The sequence below is a fragment of the Vicugna pacos genome, chromosome X (assembly GCF_048564905.1).
Source record: "Vicugna pacos chromosome X, VicPac4, whole genome shotgun sequence".
NCBI classification, from domain to species: domain Eukaryota; kingdom Metazoa; phylum Chordata; class Mammalia; order Artiodactyla; family Camelidae; genus Vicugna; species Vicugna pacos.
In genome coordinates, this window is record NC_133023.1 from 95,600,919 (window position 1) to 95,627,885 (window position 26,967).

The 26,967-nt window shown below is 39.6% G+C and overlaps 1 protein-coding gene across 1 annotated transcript in view; it reads left to right on the forward strand.

Moving 5' to 3' along the window:
- The first annotated feature begins 14,909 nt into the window (after positions 1–14,909).
- The window catches only part of LOC102536235 (transmembrane 9 superfamily member 2-like), a 73,221-nt gene continuing 61,163 nt past the window's right edge, over positions 14,910–26,967 (forward strand). The window contains 5 exon segments of the mRNA XM_072956555.1: positions 14,910–15,206; positions 18,351–18,418; positions 20,140–20,233; positions 23,155–23,282; positions 23,484–23,613. Coding sequence (XP_072812656.1) covers positions 15,018–15,206; positions 18,351–18,418; positions 20,140–20,233; positions 23,155–23,282; positions 23,484–23,613 — 609 coding nt within the window. The 5' untranslated portion in view covers positions 14,910–15,017.

Sequence of the window (26,967 nt, forward strand, 5' to 3'; positions counted from 1 at the left end):
CTAGAAGGAAATATGTTTAAAAAGTTACCAGTTTATCTTGGAGGAGGGGGAGAATTTATGGACCATTGTTACTTTTCTTCTCCACAGTTACTCTATCAGGTTGAATTATGATATATGCCAGGCAGGTGGTGGTAAATGATGCTCAGGTCATGGTAAAAGCCCCAAGGAGCTTTGGAACCAGCTCCGAATTATTAACACTGATGGAGAGAATCATACTCAGTAGGACAAGAATATTTGTTCTTGTTTTTTCTTTTCCCAGCCAAATAATTACCAGTGAAGCCAAAGTCATGTCCACTTGCCTTCAGAATGAGTTATGTAAATTATTGGCTCTCTCGATACTTGGGAATTGGCCAGGTTGGCAAAAACCACTTAAATGCCAGGCTCAGCAGTGTCTGCACCCTCAGGCGGAACTCGGAGCAGTCCTTCTCCCGGGACAGGCAGGCACCCTCTCTCTCCGTCTCAAATCCGGACAGAAGGACTGCAGGACCTTCCCTCGGCTCTGAGTCTAAGCCAGGCCTACCTCAGTTTAGGGCAGAACAGGGCTGACTCTACCACAGATGTCCCTGTCCCCCTGGGTCGCAAGAAGGAAATGTGCTTCCGTGTGGAACAGATCACTCTGCTCTTTGCAGTTCGTGCTCAGCAATGTGGAGGGGTGGGGAGTAGAGTGCTCTAGACGGGGGGATGGCACCTCCAAGGACCAGAAGAGAGAGGGAGAAGGAGGGAGTGGCTAGTTGAGGAAACTATAGGAGAGGATCCTTAAGGCTGTAGCTTAGAATCTAGAGGTGAGACAGAGAGGAAAAAGGAAGTAGCTGGAGAGAGAGGCAGAGGCCCTACTGTCTAGATCTGAGGGCACTGGAGAGGGGAGCCTTTTTAAGGGGTGGAACAAGGTAATCAGATTTCATCTTAAAGAGATCACTGTGGCTGCGGTCAGGAGACTGTACTGGGGGAGGGAGGGCAGGAAGCGAGGTATTGCTGATGTAATCCAGGAGAGAGGGGATGTGGGCCAGCTGAGTGTGAGGGACTCTGGCCAAAGGCAGTTGGATAAAGAATCTCACTGCCCAAAACTGACCTCTGAATCCCATAGTCCTTCTCATAGATCGTCTGGATTTTTCCCTTTACTTCTTTCTATTTACTCCTTTGGAGTATCATGAAATACAGTTACAATTTTCTTTTTACTGTAGTTTTCCCCTAGACACATTGTTTCTCTCCAGATTCCATATCAATGGTCCATGGATAATCTGAGTCAAGGGATATTATTTTGCTACTGGGTATCCTTGGAATATAGTCAGTGCCAAGTAAATGTTGGCTGAGTGAATTACAAGCTCTTTTTGTCCTCCGTGGTACTTAAGTATGAGATGAGTGCATAGTAAGTATTTAATGAATCCTGGTGGCCTTGTCTTAAATCCCAATTTACCCAAAAAGGGGTCACTTTTTTCTTTACTGAACAAACAACAATAAAACAAAAACAGTCCACAGATTTAAAAACTTCAACCCATTAAATGATTAAGTAACCTTCAGTCATCAATCTAGGCATCACTCTGTAATGAATAAATTGAAGCACACCTGTCAGCCTTGCATTTTTACAGGAAGGGCAGATGTAAGGTCACTGCATCCAGTTATGCCTGTTTTCCACACTACAGAAAGATACCCTGCCGCATGTTCTAAAAACGTCTGTTATCTGGTATGAAGCAAGGAGGAAGGGACAGAAGAATTTTATGTGATTAAAGATTGGGAGGCTTTCCAAGCCACTGTCCAGAAGATAGCCTACCTAATTAACTGCAACAAGAAAGGAAAAAAAGTTTTTAACGAATGTATGGCTCTGATATCTATATAGGAACTGGCAGAATGAGTGAAGATATCTACTATATCTTTTTTCTACTATATTTTTTTCTACAATGAAGGAGATGATGACTTTTAACCAAACTTCATACTCCATTAAAAGGAACTGTATAATGAAAAAAAATATGGAAGGGACTATCTATATATGTATACACAACTGAATCACTATGCTGTACACCAGAAATTAACACAACATTGTAAATCGACTATACTTCAATTTAAAAAAAAAAGGAACTGAAGTGTGCCTTAAGAAACATTTTTAAATGGTGGGGTGAGGGATGATTGATTTTTCAATACATTGTGTCAAAACAATTAGAGAGCCAACTGAAGGGGGAAAAAATCTGGATTCCTACTACACTTCTTACTCCAAAATAAATTCCAGCTCAAAGATTTAAAGGTAAAGTGTGTGTAGGGGGAGGGTATAGCTCAGTGGTAGAGAGCATGCTTAGCATGGGTCCTGGGTTCAATCCCCAGTACCTCCCTTTAAATAAGTAAATAAATAAACAAATAAATAAGCCTAATTGCCTCCCCCCCCACAAAAAAATTAAAGGTAAAATGTAGAAACACTGAGAGGGGGAGGGTGGAGCTCAGTGATACAGTGTGTGATTAACATGCATAAGGTCCTGGGTTCAATCCCCACTACCTCCATTAAAAAAAAATAAAATAAAATATAAAAATAAATAAACAAATACACCCAATTACCTCCCCCCCCACACACAAAAAAGTAGAAGCATTGAAGTCCTAGAGGAAAAATGGGTAGATGCTTTTATAATCTTGTCATGGGGAACATCCATCCTTTCCTTCACTTATTCATTCAACAAATATTTATTCAGTGCCTATTATATGCCAGCATTGTTTTAGGTGCTAGGAATACATCAGTGAACAAAAAAACAAAAGTCCCTGCCTACTTGAAGGGCATACTGCCACATTCTAAGGACAGCAAAGGGTCCAGCACAGTATAGCTGAAGTGAGTGAGGGAAAACGAAGGTTGTAGAAGACGCGGCTAATTAGCAGAGGGGCCAGATCTTGTAGGTTTTTGTAGGCCGTTGGTAAAGACTTTGTTGGGGAGGAAAAATAATTTTCCCTCTACCCTTCTAGGTTCTTGGCTGAGAGTCCCCCTCCCCACTCTATAATAGAAGTCATTAATAGGAGAAAGACAAACAGAGATTTCATAACATGCCTCCCTCTTGTGTATATGGGAGAGACCCAGGAAAACAGTAATTTCTGAAATGATCCAAGCCATCATTTAAAACACCATCTTCAGCTAACGACAGAGAGGTCGTGGGAGGGAGGTCAGGGGCCAGTTTGGGGAGGCTATCAAGCAAAGCACGGTAAAGAAGAATATGGTTGTGATGCAAATCTAAATCGTTACATTCTCCATTGATAAGGGTTTCTAGAGATAAGATCATCGCCCCCTCTTCCTGGCGCAGAGAGGAAGACAGGTTTACAAATGGAGATTTCTCTTATAAATGTAAATGTCTCTCTCTTACAAAAGGGTAACTTCTCTATTGTCAAAGCTGCTATGCCTGCCTTTTCTTAAAAATAATTGGCTCAAAGTAATCCTCACACCAAAGAGACATATTTTGACTTTGATGGGGTAAATTCTGCTCCTCTTCACTTTTTCCTGGGATTGAAATCAGGAGCCATGGTAGGGCCTTGAGAAGAAGAGTGAGTGACACGTCTATCTTACCTCAGAACAGGATCACACTGCTTCCGTATGCAGGGTACTTACACTGTAGGGAGCAAGGGTGGGAGCGGAAGACTAATTAGAAAACTATTGTGGGGGGCAGGGTAGAGGTTTGTGGTAGAGCACATGGTTAGCATGCATGCATAAATAAGTAAATAAACCTAATTACTCTCCCCCACCCCTGCCAAAAAAAAAAAAAAAAGAAAAGAAAAGAAAAAGGAGAAAGAAAGCTATTGTAACAATGCCTGGATGGAGGGACAGCAGTGGAGGTGGTGAGAAATTGTCTGATTCTGGATAAATTTTGAAGGTAGAACCAAAAGGACTTCCTGACACAAAATCCAGACGGCATGAATGAAAGGACCCAGTTACCCAGAAGCGCATTCATTCATTCTCAACTTGCTTTGATGGCTCATTCTTTTCTAGTCGATCTTTAAATATTAGAGTTTTTTCAAACTTATGCTTACCAAAGGGGAAAGGGGGTGGGGGAGGGATAAATTAGAGTTTGCAATTAGCAGATACAAACTACTATTTGTAAAACAGATAAACAACAAGGTCTTGATGTAGACAGCACAGGAAGCTATATTCAATACCATAATGGAAAGGAATATGAGAAAGAATGTATATATGAAAAAAAGAATAAATATGTATAACTGAATCACTGTGCTGTACACCAGAAATTAACACAACATTGTAAATCAACTATACTTCAATAACTTTTTTTTTAAATTAGAGTTTTTTTCGGTTTCATTGTTGCAGGGAAATGGGGTGTGAGAGGATGGTCATGTCCCAGGTCTCAGGCAAGTCCCTGGGATTCACCCTGGCAAGTGAGGGTCCTTGGCTTCGAGCAGGAAAAAACTGAAGAGTGAGCCATAATAAGGTGAAAGCAAGTTTACTTAGAGAGATGCACATTCCATAGCAGACTAGGGTCCATCTCAGAAGGGAGAGCAGGCCCTGGGATGTGGGGGTGGTTAGTTCTAATGGGCTGGGTAATTCCACATGCTAACAAGTAGGAGGATTATTCCATCTCTTTCGGGGAAGAGGCAAGGATTTCCAGGAATTGGGCCACTGCCTACATTTTGGCCATTTATGATCAGCCTCAGAACTGTCATGGCACCTATGGGTGTGTCGCTTAGCATGCTTATGTATTACAATGAGCGTATAATGAGGCTTAAGGTCTACTGAAAGTCAAATCTCCTGTCATCTTGGGCCTAGTTGGTTCTAACCAGTATTTGTCCTATCCTCAATGGCTGGGTCATTCTTTTAATGGTTGTACCCTGCCCCCTTCCCTCCTGTCTCATCATCCCTAGACTCTCTTAACTTTTTATTCTATCCTCACTCCTAAGGTAATCATCCATTCCCTAGGTGTCCACTACAATACTATCCCTGTGACCCCAGGATTTATATTTCTCCCTTGGGTTCCTCCACTTGCATACTCAACTTCCTGTCTAACAATACTATTTGGCTGCCTCCAATTCATTGACTCATTCCCTTGCCAAATATTCACTGGGTAGCTACTCTGTGTTGGTCACTGTGGTAGGGACTGGTATACAATAGTGAATAAAATACACTTGGTCCCTGCCCTCATGAAGTTTACATTCTGGTGTGAGGAGTGAGAAAATAAACAAGAAAAGAAAACATCGTGAAAACGACTATGAATAAAGTAAGTTGCAGTAATAGAAAACGTTAAAAAATGTGTGTGCAAGGGAGGAAACCTACTTACAAGAGCCAGGGAAGATCTCTCTCTGGAGGAAGTGACATGAAAGCTAAGATTTCAAGGATGAGAAGCAACTGCCCATGGAAAGAACATTCTAGATAGTAGCAATAGCATGTGCAAAGGCTCTGCTAAGGAAAAGGGTTCCTTGTATGTGAAGAACTTAAATGAGGATACTATGGCTGCAGCATGGTGATTTAGGGAAAACAATGGCAGTTAATCTAGTTGGAAGGTAAGGGAAGTGTCAGATCATCCAGGACCATCCAAGTCATAGCTAGGATTCAGAACGTTCAATGCTAAGAACAATGGGAAGCCACGGAAGAACTTTAACCCAGTAACAAAAAAACTTGAGCTGATTGGTATTTTTGACAGATGACTGGCAGCTGTGTGGAGAGTGAGTTGTAAAAGGGCAAACATGAAAGCTGGGAAAACACTTCAGAGTTTAAGGCTGAGTAAGCTATGACATGGCTCTGACTAGGGTAGTGGTTGTGGACGTGGTGAACAGTGGATAGATCAGGAAGATAGTTAGGAAGTTGAAACAGTGCAGAATAGCTTACCTAAGAACTAGAGCCTGGTGCTAGAATGCCTGGTTTGAAGCTGGCTCTGCCACTTCCTAGCTGCATGGATTTGGGCAAATCCATAATTTCTCTGTGCCTCAGTGTCCTCATTTACAAAATAAAGATAATAATAGTACTTATGGGAAGTGTCAGGATTAAATGAGGTAATATCACAACATATTTATTACATTTCCTAGAACATAGTAGGCATTATATTAAGTGTTAGCTGTTAATATTGATGATAGCTTAGTTACAGGGAGTGAAGGAGGAATCAGCGGTGAGGCCAGGTTTCTGGCACGAGCTACTGGATATCTTTTTGAGACCCTAGAGTGGTAAAACCTTAGTCTTGGGTAAAAGTGATCATTTACTTTCTCCCTGTCTATTGGAAAAATTCACACAATTGGGCAGATGGAGCCTATTATAAAACTGGTGACTGTAGACTTCAAATGAGACCTCAATATTGTCCAGTAATTTTAGAAAATAATTTTGGTCAATTCACTCACCTGCCTTCTGCAACCATTTTTAAAAAACCTCCACTCTCCCCTAACCTCCTACCCCAGCACCACTTCTCTCTTGCCTGCACACTTTCAATATTTGACCACAACTCTTGTTTCAGAGAAAATAGAAGTCATTAGATAGGAACTTCCTCATCTTCTGGTTACTAAACATACATGTCTATCCATCTCTGCACCCACCCATCTTCCTTTTCTCCTGCCGCCTAGGATAGTGGTTTCCAAAGTGTAATTAATTCTCCAGAACAGAACAGCAGCATCGGCCATGCCTGGGAACTTGCTAGAAATGCAAACTTGCAGACCTCACCTCCAAATCTACAGATTCACAAACTCTGGTGGAGGAAGGGGCAGCCATCTGTTTAAACCGGCTCTCCAGGGAATTCTGATGCACAATCAAGTTGGAGAACAATGCAAAAGAAGAATAATGCCTCTTCTCATTTAAGGCCATTCCTTCTACTTGTGCTTTGGATAATGTCCTTTCCTGCTTTCCTTGGACTTTGATGTCATTATCTTTTTTCCTCTTACATATTCAACCTCTCCTTCTCAACTGGAACTTTCTCATGCACGTTAAAACATGCTCAAGCCTTTCTCATCTACAACCCCACCCCCACCCCCCGCCTCAATTTTTCGTCCCCTTCTGGCTACCACATAATAGCTTTTCTACCCTCCACAGTTAAACATCTTGAAAGAGTCGTTGAGGGTGTGGGATAATGGATAGTCAGTAGTCCTATGCGACTCCCACTGCTGGTAGGAAGGAAAATTGGTACAGCCATTTGGGAGGGCAGTTTGGTGTACAGTGTACTATTAACATATAAAAAGTGCAAGCAGTGTCTATTAAAATTTAAATGAGCATATCCATCTTGTTGCCTTCTCTGCCCAGGTCAGTGTATATAAGGCAGTTTTTGGAGAATTGTGAGTGACTAGGACAAAATGGAAACAACCTAAATTAGAGTAAAAGTAAAAGTAGAGGAATGCCAAATAAATTACGATATACTCATAGTATGTAATATCTGTAATACTTTTATTAAAATAGTGAAGTAGTTCATTCTATACATCATGTTATACTATATACGCATATATAAAATACATACACATACATATATGTGTCTATGTAAAATTATGCTATATATAACAGCAATATGTTAATACATAGAAGATAAAGACCAGGGAAAACACGCCAAACAAATAACAATGGTTACCTCTGAAAGGTGGGGGAGAAGACCAGGATTAGTGGCAGTGGTCAAAGAGGATTTTAGTCTTGTCTGTAATGTTTTAATTTTTTTTAAAGGAGAAATACATGTATGTATTACTTATATAATTAAAAATCAAATAAAAGAAAGGGTTAGCCAAAAAAAAAAGAGTTTGTCTATACCAACTACTCCATTTTATCAGCCCTCACTCAATTCTCAACCCACTCCAGTCTGGCTTTTATCCTGATCATTTCCCCCAAATAGCTCTTTCATGTCGCCACTGACATCTGTGTCACTGAATCAAAATGATAAGATATTTTCTGCTATTTCACTTGGACTTTTTTTTGTTCCTGACCACTTTCTCCTTGAAATACTGTCTTCACTCAGCTTCCAAGCCATTTTATATCTAACATCACATTCTTCTGATTTTCCACCTACCTCTCTGCCTGCTTCTTCTCTAAAAACTCTGCAGCTTATCCTTCTTTACTAAACCACAAATTGTTGAATTTTTTCACAGACTTGCCCTAGATCCTCTTCTCTTCTCATCTGTGCTCACCCAATATGTGATTTCTTTTCTCATCCATAAGCCGTCAACTCCCAACTTTATATCTCCCATTCCAGAGCTATATATTCAGCTGCATGCTTGAGATCTCGATTTGTAACTCTCAGAGTACCCTCAGGTATAGCATATCCAAAACGAACAACAACAAAAGAAATCTTTTTTTCTTTTACAAGCTTTTAAGTGGGCATATTTCTTATTTTAAGGAATATTTCGGAAAATAGCTATTAATCCCTCATTTTATAAAAAGGTGGATTCATTTGGTTTGTTACTTGTGCTTTGTCTACTTACTTTTTAAAAAAAATTGAAGTATAGTTGATTTACAATGTTGTGTTGATTTCAGGTGTATAGCAGAGAGATTCAGTAATACATATACGTATATTCTTTCTCAAATTCTTTTCCACTATATGTTGGGCTATTACAAGATATTGAATTTAATTCCCTGTGTTATGTAGTAAGTCCTTGTTGTTTATCTGTTTCATATACTGTAGTGTGTATCTGTTAATCCCAACTCCTGATTTATCTCTCCCCCCTTCCCCTTTGGTAACCATAAGTTTATTTTCTATGTCTGTGAGTCTATTCCTGTTTTGTAAATAAGTTCATTTGTATCATTTTATAGGTTCCACAGATAAGTGATAACATATGGTATTTGCCTTTCTCTGTCTAATTTACTTCACTTAGTACGATAATCTCTAGGTCCATCCATGTTACTGCATATGGTATTATTTCATTCCTTTTTATGGCCAAATAATATTCATTGCATTCATACCACATTTTTATCTATTCATCTGTCAATGGACATTTAGGTTGCTTAAATGTGTTGGCTATTGTAAACAGTGCTGCTATGAACATTGGGGAGCATGTATCTTTTCAAATTAGAGATTTCATTTTTTCTGGATATATGCCAGGAGTGGGATTGCTAGATGATATGGTAACTCTATTTTTAGTTTTTAAAGGAACTTCCATACTGTTCTCCATAGTGGCTGCATCAATTTACATTCCCACCAACGGTGTAGGAGGGTTTCTTTTTCTCCACATCCTCTCCACATTAATTATTTGTAGACTTTTTGATGATGGCCATTCTGACCAATGTGAGGTGATACTTCACTGTAGTTTTGATTTGCATTTCTCTAATAATTAGCAATGTGGAGCATCTTTTCATGTGCTTATTGGCCATTTGTATGTCTTCACTGGAGAAATGTCTATTTAGGTCTTCTGTCCATTTTTTGATTGGGTTGTTTATTTAAAAAACCCTCTAGGTCTCTCTCTATCCCCCTAAACTTGATCCCCTTTCAATAGGCCATGGCTCAGTAAATGGGTCCCCCATCCATCTAGTTGTGCAAGCCATAAACTAATGAATCAGCCATGATGCTTCCCTCTCTTTCACCCCCTACCCTCATATTTGTGACAACATGGATGGACCTTGGGGGCACTATGCTAAGTGCCATAAGTCAGACAGAGCAAGACCAATACCATATGATCTCACCTATAAGTGGAATCTAATCGAAACAGAACAACAAAAACTGAGCTCATGAATATGGAAAACAGATTGGTGGTTGCCAGAGGTGGAGGGGTAGGGGGTGAGTAAAATAGATGAAGAAGGCTAAAAAGTACAAACTTCCAGCTATAAAATAAACGAGTCATGGGGGTATAATGTATAACATGGTGACTATAGTTAATAATACTGTATTGCATATTTGAAAGTTGCTAAGAGAGTAAATCCTAAAAGTTTCATCAGAAGGAAAAAAAGTTTGTAAGTTGTATAGTGATGGAAATTAACTAGACTTATTGTGGCGATCAATTTGCAATGATCCCTGTAATAAAGGGATATATGTATCCTTTTGATAACAAGGTGATATTGGTGCAGAAATATGATTTAGAAATGATACAATCAGAAACTCTACAGTATCAAGGGAAAAGCTAAAACTGCCCTCTCTCACCATATCACAGAGTATGTAAGTTACATGAATAATTACTTAAATGGAAAACAACCCTTAAAGTGTTAAACCTGTGAAATCAAGCTATTTTAACAGCTGCCTTGCTGTGTGAAAGTGGTAGGTGTGGACAGAAGGAGAAGATCCAGGGCTAACAACTGACTAAGAGGGGAGACAGACATAACTATAATGCAGTGTGAAAGTGACAAATCACATGTATACATAGCGTCTAGTACGAACACATACAAGGGGTACTTAATCCAGCTGCGTGTGTGTTGAGGGTGTGTGTGGCACGTATGTGAAGTAGGGGGGTCGTTAGCGAAGATTTCTAGGAAAGCAAATTTCCAAATTAAGAGCTGAAATATACAGGCAAGATATATACAAGCCGAAACAAGCTGAAATATACAAGCAAAAAGTAGGAGATGGGGTGGCAAGGTCAGCAGAGCGTACTAGACCAAGGAACAGCAAGGATTAGTTTGTTCAGAGGCTAGAGACAATGGCCTCTTATTGAACTGAGTGTTCTCTGGAGGAGGATCAGAGAGTGGAGTGATTACGGGAGTGGAGCTCCTATCTTCTCACTCCCTCTCCCGCTCTAAAGTTTAATGCTGGAGAGGTTTATGTGGAGGCAAAATGTTAGTCATGCAGGTCTTCCTGAGCAAAGGCAAAGAGTTTGCGCTTAACCCTTAGGGCAGAGAAGAGCCAGTAGAAGATTTTTTCAACTTTTTATTTGGAGATAATTTTAGATTTACTGAAGTGCTGCAAAAAGTACCGAAAGTTCTCATATACCATTTGCTGAGCTTCACGTAACATGAACATCTTACATAACCACGGTAGAAAGATCAAACTAAGAAATCAAGGTTGGTGCATATTATTAACTGCACTACAGACTATTCGGATTTCACCAGTTTTCCCACTAGCGTCCTTTTTCTATGGTAGGATCTGATCTAGGACTCCGCATTGTATTCAATTGTCCAGCAAAGCATTTTATAAAGGAGTGTGACATGATTAGATTTGCACTATCAATTTGAGAGAAACATATTGAGATTTTTGCGAACTGGGAAGGAAAAAGTGAGTCAAGGCAGTAAGCTACTCAGTAAGTGAGTCAAGGGGTAAGCTACTCTGGTCCTGTCAGCACCCTATGAAAGATATGATGTAGCCCCTGGAGCTGACACACTGGCCTACCATGGCACATTGGTTTCCTTTTTGATGTTCCAACATGCTGATTTAGAGACGTGGCTTAAATAGAGCATGATTCCACTGGATCACAGGATTCCTTTGTTAGACTACTTAATTTTGGTATGGACACATTGAAGTGAACTGGAAAGAGGATGGGAATTGTAGCTTGATATCTTTGACTCTGAATGATTAGAAACATGGTGGTGGTGGTGGTGGTGGTGGGGAAACAACTATTAAAGACCTAGTAGTTGCATTAGTCTGTTTTATACAATTTCTTTAACTTGGCCTGAAGCATCTGCTTTTGTAAAGTGCCATCCCTTGTGTTTCTTTCTCTTTATAAAATTATCTGAGTGACATTACATGTCACAAATTGCATGGTTAAATCTCTCTGTGTGCCACTGTCAAAGATAGCTCCTAACTTGAGATAAGTTATGTTATTCTCAATTCTTTACTTACTTGTTTCTGGAACATTCTTAGTTGGTGTAGCTGGAAACTTAACAGCTACATATAATGAGTTTATTTCTTTTCTATTACCAAACATTTTCTACTTCCTTTTAATACCATTATTTTTAAGAGCTGTATTAGCTACCAGGAGACCTGCTTTCTAGCCTGGACTTCGTCATCTATTAGCTGTGTGATCTTGGACAAACAAAATTATCTTCTCTTGGTCTCAGTTATTTCACATTAAATAACTACCCTGCCTATGTCACATGGTCAAATGAAATAATGGATGGGCACAAACTTTGCAAACTCTACTGCCACATAGTGGGGGTCTCATCCTTGTTATCTACAGTTACTCATCTTTTGATTGCATCCTCTTTTGATTTCTCAATGAGGGAAAACATATAAAATGCCTATGACAGTGTAGGTTATGTGGCATTCATCCATCCATTTTTTCATTTATTCTGAATCTATGTATCGTGCTCTTACTAAGTGCCTGGATCTGCACTAGGGATTTGAAAATAAGCAAGACATGAATTTTGTGCTCAAGATGCTTACTTTCAGTAGAGAGAGAGAGAGAAAATTAAGCAAATAAAACAAATAAAGTATTCTCTACTTTTCTACCAAAATGCCCCTAATGGTACAAGAGGGATAACCCTCGTCTCCCTGGAGTTTGGGGCATAGCCTACATTAAGAAATTAATTCCTTTGAATTTTCTATTTTAAAAGACTTACAAGTTTTACTTTCCACACTACAATATAGTCCTGTTTATTTTGTTGTTGCTTTTTTGACACAGCAACTAACCAAGTGGGGTTTATTCTGGAAATACAAGGCTGATTCAATATCTGAAAAGCAATATAATGCATCATGTTAATAGTCTTAAGAAGAGACACATAATCATATCAACTGATTCCAAAAAAAAAAGGATAAAATTCAATATCCAATCATGATAAAAGCTCTCAGCCACACTAGGAAGAGAAGGGAACTTCTTGAACCTGCAAAGGGCATCTATAAAAAGCCTATAGCTAATATCATACTTAAGGGTGAAAGACTGAATGCTTTCCCCCTAAGATGGAGAACAGAAGGCAAGGATGTTCGCTCTCATCACTTCTATTCAGTTTTGTACTGGAAATCCCAGCCAGTGCAACAAGGCAAGACAAGAGCCAAAATGCATACATGTTGGAAAGGAAGAAACAGAACTTTCACTGTTTGCATACAATATGAGGTGTGTAGAGCTGGCGAAAGGTGAAAGACAGGCCTTACTCTTCTTCAGTAAGAGGTGGTTAAATTGGCTCATGGTGGGAGGGGAGGTTTTGGTGTTGGGGAAAGGCAGTCATGTCTAGTGGATGACTCCCACGAAGCTGCACTCGGGCTTCTGCATCTTCTAGGATAGGGGGTGAGAAGGCAGAAAACAAACTCCTAGAGCCCCCACAGCACTGAAAATATGCTGTATCTCCGGGCCCAACAGGGGCTGGAGCTGGTGATAATCGCACACTGGTGACACCAGGAGGGCTGTGTCTTGTTGCTGAGAAAGGGGACGTAGCCTTCCGTGATGCTTCACTTCTTAACCTTAACAGACAGGGCTCCGCAGGGAGCTTTAATGGAAGACCTCACTGGCACTTACTGGGGTTGTAGAGGATGAAGATGGTGGTGAGGGCAAAAGAGACCACTAACACGCTGACCGCTGCTCTTCCCTGCTTCTCACATCTTCTGGGCTTGTGCGGAGGGGCGGGGCCCGGCGTCCCGTAGATGTGACCCGGGTGGTACATCTCCCCCTGAGAGCGCTCGGTACCCCGAGGTCCTCTCACACAGCCGCAGGCGCTCCGCAGGCCACCCAGTCCTGCAGCAGTTCTCGACCGCTGGGTCCTAGCGCAGCCGCTAGACACCCGGGCCCGGGCCCGAGAGGCTGGTGGGGCATCCTGTTTATGTTAACTTACACTCCTTTTCATCCAAAGGCAGACCAGAGAGCGGTGGTGAAACACAAAATTTTATTGAACCTCTGGCTACTTCCAACCGTGACCATTCTCTCGCTTCCTAGCTCCCTTTTTCTGTTCCTCTTCTCAAAAAGTGGTGCCCCTTCTGATCGTGTTATTCTGTTCTTCAAATCTTTACAGAGGCTTCTCCAGTTCTCTTGGTCAAGTTCGATCTTTTCATTCACAACTCCCCTAATTCTGATTGTTGCTACATTTTTCCCCATTCATTTCTGCTACAACTTTTCCTCTCTCTCTAGTCCAAAAGTTAACTCGCTAAATTTCGGCATGCCTCTGCTAATGGCCAGCTCGCTGCCTTTGTTCGGTCTTGAATAGCCCCCCTGCCAATCAGCGGAAGACGCAGACCTCTTGGAGTGAGGGAACTTGCACAGAAAGGCCCTTGGCGAGCGGCGCACGTCTCAGCATAAACAAATGACCTCTTGTTCTCCAAAGCTTTTGAGACACAAGGAGGAAAAACAACAAACTCTTCTACTGTCTTTGTCCTAAGTTACCTACAATTCTCTCTAGGTCCAAATACAAGTACTTGGCATTGTAAGCACAAGGAGCAATCCCCTCCCCTCACGCTCTCTTTAGTTTTTTCCATTCTTCCTCCTTCCCCAGACCTGTGCCATTCAAGAGAAATAGAACTCAAGACACATATGTAATCTAAAATGTTCTAGTAACACACTTAAAAAATAAAAAGAAACAGGTAGAATTAATTTTAATGTTTTATTTAGTGCAACAGACCCCAAATATCATCATTTCAACTTGTCATCACTGTAACAATGGAGAAGTTTTGTATTCCTTTTGCCGTGCAGTCTTTGAAACCTGGCGTGCATTTTACATTTACGTAACAGTTTCGGACTCGCAGCACTTCAAGCGCCTAATAGCCACCGTACTGGGCAGCAAGACCCAGGAATTCCCCCTCTCCTCCCACTCTGCCCACCCCCACAGCAAGACCTGAAGATGGCCGGGACCTTAACCCCGCCACTTTGGTACTAAGAGAGGTAAAATCCTGAGGACGCGAGACCTTGGGATGTTGGGACTGAGAATGCTCAGATGGCATCCCTTCGCCCCGCCCCCCGGGCTCCGGGAGACATCTCTCAAGACCGTGTTCGAGGAACCGCCTGAACCGCGGGAAAGTGTTGGGCTCGGGGTGCTGGGAGGGGGAGGGGGGACGGAGAAGTGGGGGTGGAAGGCGCGGCGAGGACCCGCGCGCATGCGTATTGCGCGCGCTCACAAACCCAGCCAGGCCTCCTAGCAACCGGGTTCCAAGTCAGTGTCTCGCCCCAACAAGTGGCCTTCCTTAGAGTTCTAGTCCCACCAGCGGGTCTCATCTCTTTCCTGTTCACGATTTTTCCTTATCATTTCCGATTCTCCCCTCTATTGGTTCCGATATCACCCATGGTGTGTGTCCCCAAGCTCTGAACCGGCTCTTAAAATGAGTTCTCGTGGTTCCTACCTAGGAACCAACCTCTGGCGCCTCTGGCCCGCCCTCCCCGGGCTCTGGTGGCGGCTGGGGCTGGGGCTGCTCCTGGGGCTTCAGGCCGCTCGCTGCGCGCCTTTTTACCTCCCCGGGTTGGCTCCGGTCAACTTCTGCGAGGCAGACCGAGGGACTCCTACCTGCAAGGTGAGGACTTGAGGGAGGAAGTGAGATGTTAGGGGAAGGCTTCGGGATGGAGTATGGGACACACCGGTGCAGACCAGTGTTGGGAGCTCTGTGACTCTGACCCGGAAAGCCAAAGCCCCCTCTGTGGGGGTGTCTCAGGGTCTCAATCTCTGAGCCTCTCACTTGGCCAATCCGGGCCTTTTTCCCTGATCCTCTCCCTCTCCCTCTCGGCTCTCCCCCTTCTCAGTTCCTCTAACTTTCCTCTCAGCTCCTCCTCCTCCCCCTCGCAGCTTCTGCTTTCACCCTTTTCTCTCCGCTCCTTTTCCGCTGTCTCGGCTTCTCTCTTAGCTCCGCCCCCTCCCTTCCCCTTTTTCCTCTCGGCTCCGCCCTCCCTCTCGGCCCCAGCCTCTTCCCTCATCTAGGTTCCTCTCCTTCCCGCCCCTGCTTGGTTCCGCCAACTCCCTCTCAGCTCCTCCCGCTCCTCTCGGCTCCTCTCGCTCCCCTCTCCCTATTGGCCGGCCTTCCATCTCTTTCTTAGCTCCTCCTCCATCATAGCCCCTCCCCCGCCCCCCCTCGGGGCTGCTTCCTCTCCCACTCAGTATCCTCCACCTCTTCCCTCTTTCCCCTCCCTGTTGTCCCACGTTTACAATCTGCCTTTCAAGACTCGCACACTAATAAGGTCATTTTAAGATACATCCCCACCATGTTTCTGTCACCCTTCACTCCCGTGGTGGTCTCACACTTTTACCACTTTAATTCTGTTAATTCACTTTGGTTTCCCCTGGATCCATTCCACAAACAGCAAGATAATACTACTTACCTCTCAGATTTGTGAGAATAAAATAAGACACCGTATGAAAAGCACTGACAAAAAACACCTGGCATATGCTGTTTTCAATAAACGGCAGCTATTACCATATCGGTTTTTTTTCGCCAGAGATTTCTGGCCCAATTCCTCTTGCGCCTGTCCAGCAACCCCCAATAACTTCTTCACTCCCTTCCTTGACATCCTTGTTTTTGTAACTGTAAACTCACTCCCAAGAAAGTTTTTTTTTTTTTGCAAGTAATTCAATTCAAAGAATATTAATGAGTAGTAAGGCTTATTTTCTGACTCCAAGTTGCCTAATCAAGTGTGTGGAGGTGTTCTGGTAGAAGGCACCACAAAGGCACTATAGAGTCGAGAACAAGCACTGGGTGTGGTTTGACTACACACTTAGCCAACTTGAAAGTTGGGGTTTTTAAAGGCCAGTTCTAGGTGCAGCACAGTTGCTCTTAAAACCGGCAGCTTGCTTTTTCCTGTGAGAAATAGTGGTGTTTTGAGCCATCATCTTAACAAACAGGTAACTAACAAGTGACACTTAATTTTGAATACCAAATTGCTCTCTATGTATTAATTTACACTCCCACCAGCAGTGTGTTAGAGTGTCTGTTCCTCCACAGCTTGACGAAAACATGCCATCAAATTTTTAGATCTTTGTCAACCTGGTAGATGAAAAATTGTGTGTTGTGTTTGTAATTTGCATTGCTTTTATTAGGTTATTTGTATGTTTCCAAACATGACAGTTCTCTACATCCTCTTCTTTTAAAAAAAATTTAACCATATGGTAAAGATGATAGCAGATGCTCAAGTTTTTAAAAATTCGTGTATGGAATTTTCAAAAAAATAAAGGGCTTACCCAAGTTCTGCTGTTTTAATGATTTAAAAAATCCTATCTGATGAATTGTCAAGAGCACAGCTGAGATCCAGGGAAGTAAGCAAAGACATCCTGTGAAGAGCCAGAATAGGTGTCATAATGTTCATGCTCTCAGGCAGTCTTTTTGACATCTTTTTTTTTTTAAATTGAAGTATGGTTCAAATATTTTAAATTGAAATATGGAAATATTATATTAGTTGCAGGTGTGCAGCATAGTGATTCAATATTTGTACAGTTTATACTCCATGTATAGTTATTATAAAATATTGTCTATATTCCCTATGCTGTACATTACATCCTTGCAGCTTATTTATTTTACACATAGTAGTTTGTATCTCTTAATCCTGTACCCCTATCTTGTCCTTTCCCCCTTCTCTCTCCCCTCTAGGAACCACTAGTTTGTTCTCCATATCTGTGACTCTGTTTCTGTTTTGTTACATTTATTCATTTGTTTTATTTTTTAGATTCCACATGTGAGTGAAATCATACAGTATTTGTCTTTTTCTGTCCAAATCATTTTACTAAGCATAATATCCTCCAGGTCCAACCATATTGTTGCAAATGGCAAAATTTCATTCTTTTTTTATGATCTTTTTGACATAGTTTTAAACAAATCTAGGTAATTATTCCACAAATTGAGGGCTTGATCTATAGTAGATTTGGGAGGTGGGTAGAGAAGAAAAGCGAGGAAGCATAATGACAGTTGACAGCCTAAAATAATGAGACACAAAATATTTACAAACCAGTTTATGTTCATTGGTAGGGGTGAGGGGGTGTGGGTAGCAGGGGTGTGAGTAGTTATCTTTCTGCATTCAGTTTTGGGGCAAATAGCTCTTCTTATCTCATTTGATACTGAAGATGTCACAGAGTCAAAGTAGGTGCAATGATTGATGTTCAAAATGACCCTGAGTCATCAAGGAAGGTTAAATTGTGATCATCATGTTCTGTTTAAGATGGGAAACAGTGAAGTGTATTTTAGAGTACTTCTTATAAAAATGGTTAAAATAATGCAAGAAAAACACTTCTGCAGATAGCTTTAATTATTTCAAGTTCTTAACCTGAATTCCATGGACCCTAGGAGCCCTCTGAAACCTCTTAAAACTGAACAGAGAATTGGTGAATATGTGTGCTTTTCTGGGGGGAGGGACCATAGCTTTCATCATATTCTCAAGTGATTCTATAATTAAAAAAGGTTAAGAACGGCTGAGGTATCTGAAAAATGTATGCGTTCAGAGACCCTGATGATGCTAGATAAATGAAATGTTATGAATTTATAACAATACTATGTTAAAATTTATAACTGTACTGTTATAAATTTATAACACTGTGCTAAGTTATAAAATTTTAACTATACAGTTATAAATTGATGGGAGCAATGGACCCCATTGCCTTTCAGTTACTTCATTATATATTTTGCAAGTGCTACCTTATTTTACTTTGTATTATTAATGATTTTTTTTTCCTTCTCTAGTCATCTGTAGCACTATTTGTAAATAGGTTGGATTCAGTGGAATCTGTGCTACCTTATGAACATAATACGTAAGTTATAAGTATTACAATTGTATCTAGTGTAACTGATATCATTGTGATAACTTGACATAATTGTGCTAAAACGTGCCTTAAGTTTTTAAAGCTAGTGAATGAAAGCCCTGGACATATTAAGAAATGTGGTGATAATTTTGTAATAGAGGTAACAGGAAAAAATGATCAGAATAGAGAGATCTAGATGTGACACAAATGCTTAAAAAATTAAGAAGTTGCCATACTTGATTTTTCTTCCTATGAAAGGCAAATTATAAATTTACTACACTTTGAACTTAAAAAAAATCTTTGCAGAGTTGTATCTTATTTCTAAAATCTTGAATAGGTAGGTTTATACTAAGGTTTTTAAAAAAAATTTTCATTTCTTTGTTGTTGGTGGAGGTAATGCTTATTTCTTTCTTTATTTTTAGAGGAGTTACTGGGAATTGAACCCAGGACCTCATGCATGCTAAGCATGCACTCTATCACTTGAGTTATCCACTCCCCCTATACTAAGAGTTTTAATGGATGAAGGTGCTTAGTTTAGTAGTGAGTCCTTATTACATAATCAAGATGAAGTACGATCAATCATTTGAGAATAACAACAAATGATGTACTTCTTAGAAAAAATGATTTTAGTTCCCTTTGATATTACTTTATTTCCACTGATTAAGCAGAAATAAAATCAAGTCTGATCTTCATTAAAATACCAGATGTAAACGTAGGGTGCTAGTATGAGTATTTAAAATATTACAGAGGCCTACCATTTATTTTATCTCTACTTAAGCCATTTTGCATACAAAGTTACTTCAAGGTAATTATAGTTCTTCTCAGCTAGTAACCATTTGATTTGTGAGTATGTGGGAATGTGTTCGGGTAGGGGAGGATTTTGTTTTTTAAGTTTCCCTTTTATCAGAGCTGATATTACAGTTTCTAAATGTTTCAGGTTAGAATCAGCACAGACTTTAAGCCACTGTTTGCTTGTTTGTCCTTATATGTAATTTGAAGTTTAACTCTGACAATATTGTTGGTTGCTTTTTAAAATTGTGATTACCTACTACATTACAAAAGTCAAGAGCAGTTCCATGAGCATTTTAAATAATGAATTCATAATTATCAGAGGGTAAACAATTTTAAAAGAAACATATAATGAAGTTTATAAATCATAATTAGGCACATTCTGGGTCATATTTTTAGAATCATCTACCATTAATGGTGGAGAGGCTAGATAAATTACAAGGACTGATTTCTTTGATTTTTTTTAACATTTTTTATTGATTTATAATCATTTTACAATGTTGTGTCAAATTCCAGTGTTCAGCACAATTTTTCAGTCATTCATGGACATATACACACTCATTGTCACATTTTTTTCTCTGTGACTTATCATAACATTTTGTGTATATTTCCCTGTGCTATACAGTGTAATCTTGTTTATCTATTCTACAATTTTGAAATCCCAGTCTATCCCTTCCCACCCTCCACCCCCCTGGCAACCACAAGTCTGTATTCTCTGTCCATGAGTCTATTTCTGTCCTGTATTTATGCTTTGTTTTTGTTTGTTTGTTTGTTTTTGTTTTTGTTTTTGTTTTTTAGATTCCACATATGAGCGATCTCATATGGTATTTTTCTTTCTCTTTCTGGCTTACTTCACTAAGAATGACATTCTCCAGGAGCATCCATGTTGCTGCAAATTCTTTGATTTTTTTTTAACCTTACTTGAACCTCTCTTTTTTTAGCTTTGACTTCTGTCAAGACTCCGGAAAGAAAAGCCCTTCTGAAAATCTTGGACAAGTACTATTTGGAGAACAAATCACATCATCTCCTTATAAGGTTGTTCAGCTGATCTTATTTTAAATCTTATTTTAAAATGAATCTTCTCAAAACTGACTACTTATACAGTTGTCCCTCGGGGAATCCATGGGGAATTGGTTCCAGGACTCACTGTGGATACCAAAATCCATGCATGCTCAAGTCCCATAGTCAGCCCTCCATATGGGCAGGTTCCGCATCCAGAGATTGAACCAACCACAGATTGTGTATTAAGCTTTCCATCTGCTGTCCATGGTTGGTTGAATCTGTGGATGTGGAACCCGCAGATACAGAGGGCCGACAGTATATTTATTGAATAAAATCTGCATATAAGTGGACCCAGGCAGTTCAAACTTGTGTTGTTCAAGAGTCAACTGTAACTGTACCAGAGTCTTTCTTTTAGAAGGAGATAGAGAAAAAGGAAAGGAGGTAGAATCTGGCCTTGCCAGAAGAGTGCATGAATACAGTTTGCTCTCCAAGTCCAAGAGTTCTGCTGCTGAAGATTCAACCAACCAGGAATTGAAAATATTGGGGAAAAAATTCCAGAAAGTTCCAAAAAGCAAAACTTGAATTTACATAGTAGTTACATTGTGTTTAAAACTATTTACATAGCATTTACATTGTATTAAGTATTATAAGTAATCTAGAGATGATTTGAAGTACAGTTGACCCTTGAACAACACAGGTTTGAACTGTGTAGGTCTACTCATACCTGGAGTTTCTTGAATATATGATCTGTGGTTGGCTGAATCCCCAGATGTGGAACCTGAATCAAGTTACATGTGGATTTTCAACTTCAGGGAGGGTGGGCACCCCTAATCCTGAATTATAACTGAATGGGGAGGATGTGTATATGTCATATGCAAATTATCCTCCATTTTTACATGAGGGACTTCAGCATCTGTCGATTTTGGTATTCGTGGGAGTTATGGAAACAATCCCCCACTGATACTGAGAGATGACTCTAAATGCTCTTTAAGCTATCTGCAGTAGTTAGTGGTTTCACATAAAGGTTTCGTCTTTCAAGTTTCATTTTTGCTTTGCAAAGGAAAAACATTAAATTTATTGTTCTTGCATATTTTTAGTAGGGTGATGTAAATAGATGTAGTTGGACTCTTGGTGTCTGTTAATACTGCTTTCAATATCTTGGTAGATGTGAGGAAAGAGTAAGGATGTTTTCATAGCAGTAATGATTATGAAGGCATTAACTTTTTTTCTTTTTTCCCAACCTCATTGAAGTAGAATTGAGGTATAATAAACTACACATATTGAAAGTGTATAATTTTGTCAATTTTAATATATGTCTACACTTGTGAAACAATCAGGCATTAGCTTGTTTTACAACTTTTTATTTTGAAATAATTACAGATTTATAGGAAGCTACAAAAAAAAAAGAAAAAAGAACAGGGAGGGCTCATGTATCCTTTACCCAGGTTTGCCCAATGGTGATAGCTTGCATGACTATTGTACAGTATCAAAACCAGGGAATCGACATTGGACAATGCATAGAGCTTATTCAGATTTCACTATTTTACATGCACTTATTTGTGTGTGTGTGTGTGTGTGTGTGTGTGTGTGAGAGAGAGAGAGAGAGAGAGAGAGAGAGAGAGAGAGAGAGAGAGAGAAGAGACTGCAATTTTATCACCTGTGTGGACTTGTGTACCCACCGCCACAGTCAATACACAGCATGGTTCCATCAACAAGGCTCCCTTATGCTGTCCACTTACTGTCCTTTTACTGTTTACTTTTCAGAATTCTTTCTATATTCTAGCTATGATTCCTTTGTTGCAACAGTAGTTTGCAAATAGTTTCTCTGAGTCTGTAGTTTGTGTTTTCATCTTCTTAATAGGTCTTTCACTAAGCAAATATTTTAAATTTCTATGTGGTCCAATAATCAAGTTTTCCTTCTATGCATCATGCTTCTGGTGTCAAGTCTAAGAAGGCCTTGCATGACCTTAGATCCTGAAAACTTTCTTCTATGATTTCTTTTAAAAGTTTTATAATTTGACTTTATATGTTTAAGTTTGTGATCCATTTATGCTTCAGTACCATTTACTGAAAAGACCTTTTCAACAATTTCAGTTCTTCCTCCACTGACTTGCTTTTGCACCTTTGCAAAAAAATCACTTGGGTCTAGATGTGTGGATCTGTTTGTTCGGTCTCTATTGATTTGTTCCGTTGGTCTGTGTGTCAAACACTCACTTTTTGATGATTAAAGTTGTACATAGTACCCTTGTGGGGTACCATTGTCCTAACAGAAAAGTGCGTCTTTTCAAGAAATGCTGTCCTTTGGACTGAAGAAACATGACAGTTCAACTTGGTTGCCAATAAGGAATTTTGGGGTTAATATTTGTATGATTGCAGAATATGAGATGTTAAATACGACTTTTTTCATTGTTTATTCTTGCTCATTATTTTCTGATTAAAAACACTGACACTTTACCTTGATAATCACCTGTAAACAAGAGGTTTACATATTAAAATATCAAATATTTTATTATCACTTCTTTGATAATAAATTTGTTGAGAGATAATTCACATACTGAAGAATTCACCCACTGATAAGTGTCCAATTCATTGGTTTTTAGTATATTCATAGAGTTGTGTAACCATCACGACAACCAATTTTATAATCGCTTTTAAGTGAAGGATTCTAGATCAGGGTAGTTTTCAGAAAGCTACAGTGGATTTTATATCCCACCTTATATAATACGGAAGATGGCAAATTCTTCTGTTCAGTGGTGAAAGCAGTGTGTGTGTCTGTATGTGTCTAGTGTAGTCATTTCAGGTATGAATTGTAACTTAGGAGATAGTGTTGAGAATGATGGCATAATGAAGTCTCCGAAGAATAGTTTTGTCTGTAAGATAAAGTGCTTATTTTGTGACATTTGATCTATAAAATTTGGTCAAATCTCAATATTTAAAATTTTCTTTCTTAACAGTTTTCTTTTAATAAGACAGAAACATGTATAGAAGTTTGTGTAAAATCTTATGACACAGCCAATGAAGATCAAAAGAAAAAGCTGGATTTTTTGAAGAAAGGAATACAACTGAATTATCAGCATCACTGGTAGGCTTGGCACCTGAGATCACATGACTTAATTTTTCAATTCCTTTCAGAAGTAGTTTTAATAGACACTTGAAATTGTAGGCGATTTTTTGTGACTTGACTTTGATTAAAAATTTGGACTTCAATACATGTAAGATGATGTGAGTCTGGCTTGATGTGAAATGCTTGTTAAATATTTTATTTAAAAATATTTATATTTAGGATTATTGATAATATGCCAGTGATATGGTGTCGTGATATTGAAGGCAGAGAAAAGTACTGCACACCAGGATTTCCGATTGGATGTTTTGTTACCAAAAGTGGTATAGCCAGAGATGCTTGCATTATCAATGTAAGTATTGAGAACTTACTATAGAAATGCAAGAATGTTGCTTCATTTACAATTTGCCTTCAGTTGTAGTCACTTAACATTAATGGGACACCTGCCATATTCTCGGTTTTGTGCTAGGTGTTGGGGATACTGAGACAAGTAGACATGGCCCCTGTCTTCTAGAAGTTCACAGTCTTAAGTAGGGAGATAGATGTGGAAACAAATGAACGCAATAAAATGTTACATGGTAGGAGACTAAGTGACAAGAAAGATACAATGTAGGGAATGAAAAAGTAGCAACAAAGAAGATACAATGTAGGGAATGAAAAAGTATTTGTCAGATAAATGGGTGTGGGAGCATTCTAGTAGGAAAATCAGGAAGATACAATGTAGGGAATGAAAAAGTAGCGACAAGGAAGATACAATGTAGGGAATGAAAAAGTGTTTGTCAGATAAATGGGTGTGGGCGCATTCTAGTAGCAAAAATCAGTCAAGAGCTTGGAAGTCTGAAACAGCATACTGTGCTTGGGGGACTGAGCCGTCGAACATGTCTGCGGCTTAAGGTTTGGGGTTTAGGGGTGCAGCTAGAGATGAAGCTCAAAAGCAGTGTAGGCAGAAGGGGGGTCCTGTATACAATGGGAAGGAAAACAGCATTGAATGTCTGTGATGTGCCAGGAGCAGTTATATTATTCTATATACAGTGACTAATTTAATCCTTAGAACAGCCGTGTTGCAAGAATCTACTACTGCTGTTTAACAGCTGATGAAACGCAATCCCAGAGACAGTAAGTGACGTGATGAGGGGCAGGATCTAGTAAGTGACAGAGGGAGGATTCCAACTCAGATCTTTTGAGCTTGGAAGTTCCAGTCATACTGTGTTTGAAATCTGTCTTGTGGTTCTCAAACTGTTTTCTACTGGGCCTGAGGGTAACCGAAGTGCTTGGGGCTGCCATGGAGGCTAACGAACAGGCTGAATGGACATGGACGGGCTCAACCAGGGCAGCACTGCTTATATAATCTCTTATATGTGCAGATTCGATGTGGTTCACCAACGGGGACAATGGGGAAGGGAGAGAGAGTGTGGAGGATGACAGCCAGGTTTCTGTTTTGGTTGTCTAACTGATGGTTCTCTTCATTGTTTCTTTCCAGAGAAGAGGGCAGTGCTTCCTGAATTTCAGTCATTCATGTACCACCTTGGTGATTTTTGCCATATCTGAGGCACCTGTGTTATTATTTATCTGTAGTTAACTTAAATTTATTAGAAAAGAAACTATACTATCAGGTTTAGTGTACTACTTATATATTTTATCCATCTATTTTCAAGTAAATAGATAAAAAAGTAGGGTACAAATTGTTTTTTCATCTACTACCTAAATTTATCTCATATATCCCCAGGGATATGTATTCTTCACAGTGGGAAACATTGAGATAGGGAATATGAGAGAAAAATCTGCAAACAACTGCTTAATTGATAATTCTTTCAAAGTAAGGGAAAAGTGGCAGAAGAGAAGAGTTAATGAATAGGAGAAATTTTGATTAATATAGTCTGTGTTTAATACTCTTCATGAAAGTCTACATGGAATGTTTCTATGCGGCCAGTTAAAGACCACAACTTTGAATATCAAGTCTGGGAAGAATAAATGGGTCAATAGGATGAAAGGGCCCCAGTTGGCCAGAGTAGCAGTAACTTTTATCACCATTTGTGGGTTGCCACCTAAGATTACCAAGGTTAAGTAAAACCAGCAGTTGCCTTTTATTATCCCTTTTATATATAGAGGAACTCTGTCCTGTGAATTTTCTCATTTATTTTTATTTTAAGGATATTTATTTTGGATAGATGTCAATGTCTTCCTCTTTACCCCCTTTACACAGACTCCGTCCCCTTTCATCGTGAACTTAAAGCTGTAGGCAAGTTTCAGAAAAGTTGTTTACAGTGTTTATAGTGTAATTGATCTTTTTTGGGGGAATAATTATAACAGCTATTTTCAAAGTGTCATTGCTCTGAAGGCTAATGGAATGTGTGCTTCTGTATTCTTGCGTTTAAAATTTTCTCATTTTAAGTTCTAGCTTGGTCAATATGGGTAGATATAACCCACATAGACAAAAATGCTTCAGGGTCTTTAATTTCTTAGCTAAGTGAGGTTATATGTATTATATCTCCTTCTTTGTCTTTACTTAGAAGTTTATAATGGACTTCTTTCCATGTTCATTTTGTGCATATATGTATACACACACACATATGGGGAGAGAGACAGAATACAAGAATGAGAAAGCATTTATACTTTTTAATAGTATCATAGTATTCCATTGTATGGATGGATCATAATTTTTTATCCATTCCATCATGATTAGCTGTTTTCAGTTTTTGTTGTTAATAATGCTGCAGTGAACCTTCTTTTACGTCTCTGAGTCTCGTCGGTAAAATGGGAGTAAGAATAGTACATAGCACATAAGGTTGTTGTGAAGATAGCTAGGGTAATACTTGAGAAGTTCTTGGAGCAGTGTCCGACACACACTAGGCATTCAATAAAAGGTAGCTATTATTGTACAAACATCTGTGTACTCTTGTCTAATTATGACCTTAGGATAAAGTCATGTAATTGCTGGATCAAAGGATATGGACTTAAAAAAAAGAACTTTTTGTTGTAAGATACAAATACAGAAAACCACGCTAAACAGATACAAAGTTTAATGAATTATTATAAGGGGAACACGCTTGTAAATCCCAACCAGATCAAGAAATAGAATTTGGCCAGCCACCCCAGAAGGTAACCATGTTTCCCTGCCCATTTACAACACCGTTCCCTTCCCTAAAGGGACCACTATCCTAACTTTTACCCTAATCAGTTGCTTGAGTTTCTTTTGCAGCTTTATCACCCAAGTCTACATCCCCGGACACTGTAGTTTAGACTTGACCATTTTATATACCTTTTTTCAATATTTTATGGTGAGCATTCTCAAACACACAGAAAAGCTGAATAAATTACATAGTGGACACTCATATACCCATGGCCTAGATTCTACAATTAGCATTTTTCTGTATTTGATTTCTCACATATCTATTTGTCCATTCCTGTGTCATTCGTTCTAACAATGGTGCATTTTTCTCTGTCCTTGATTTCCTGCATGTTGGTAGATGGATCCAGCAGCTTGGTCAGATTCAGGTTTGATCTCTTTGGCAAATAAGGTAGTGATGTGTTCTTTCATCAGGAGGCACATGATGTCTCATTAAAAAACTAGAGTTATTATTTTGAGCAGTTTTGGGGCCCAAGAAAAATTCAGTTGCAGGTACAGAGACTTCCCATGTACCTACCCCCCCCACCTGCATAGCCTCCCCCATTATCCACATCACTCACCGGAATGTGGTGCATTTGT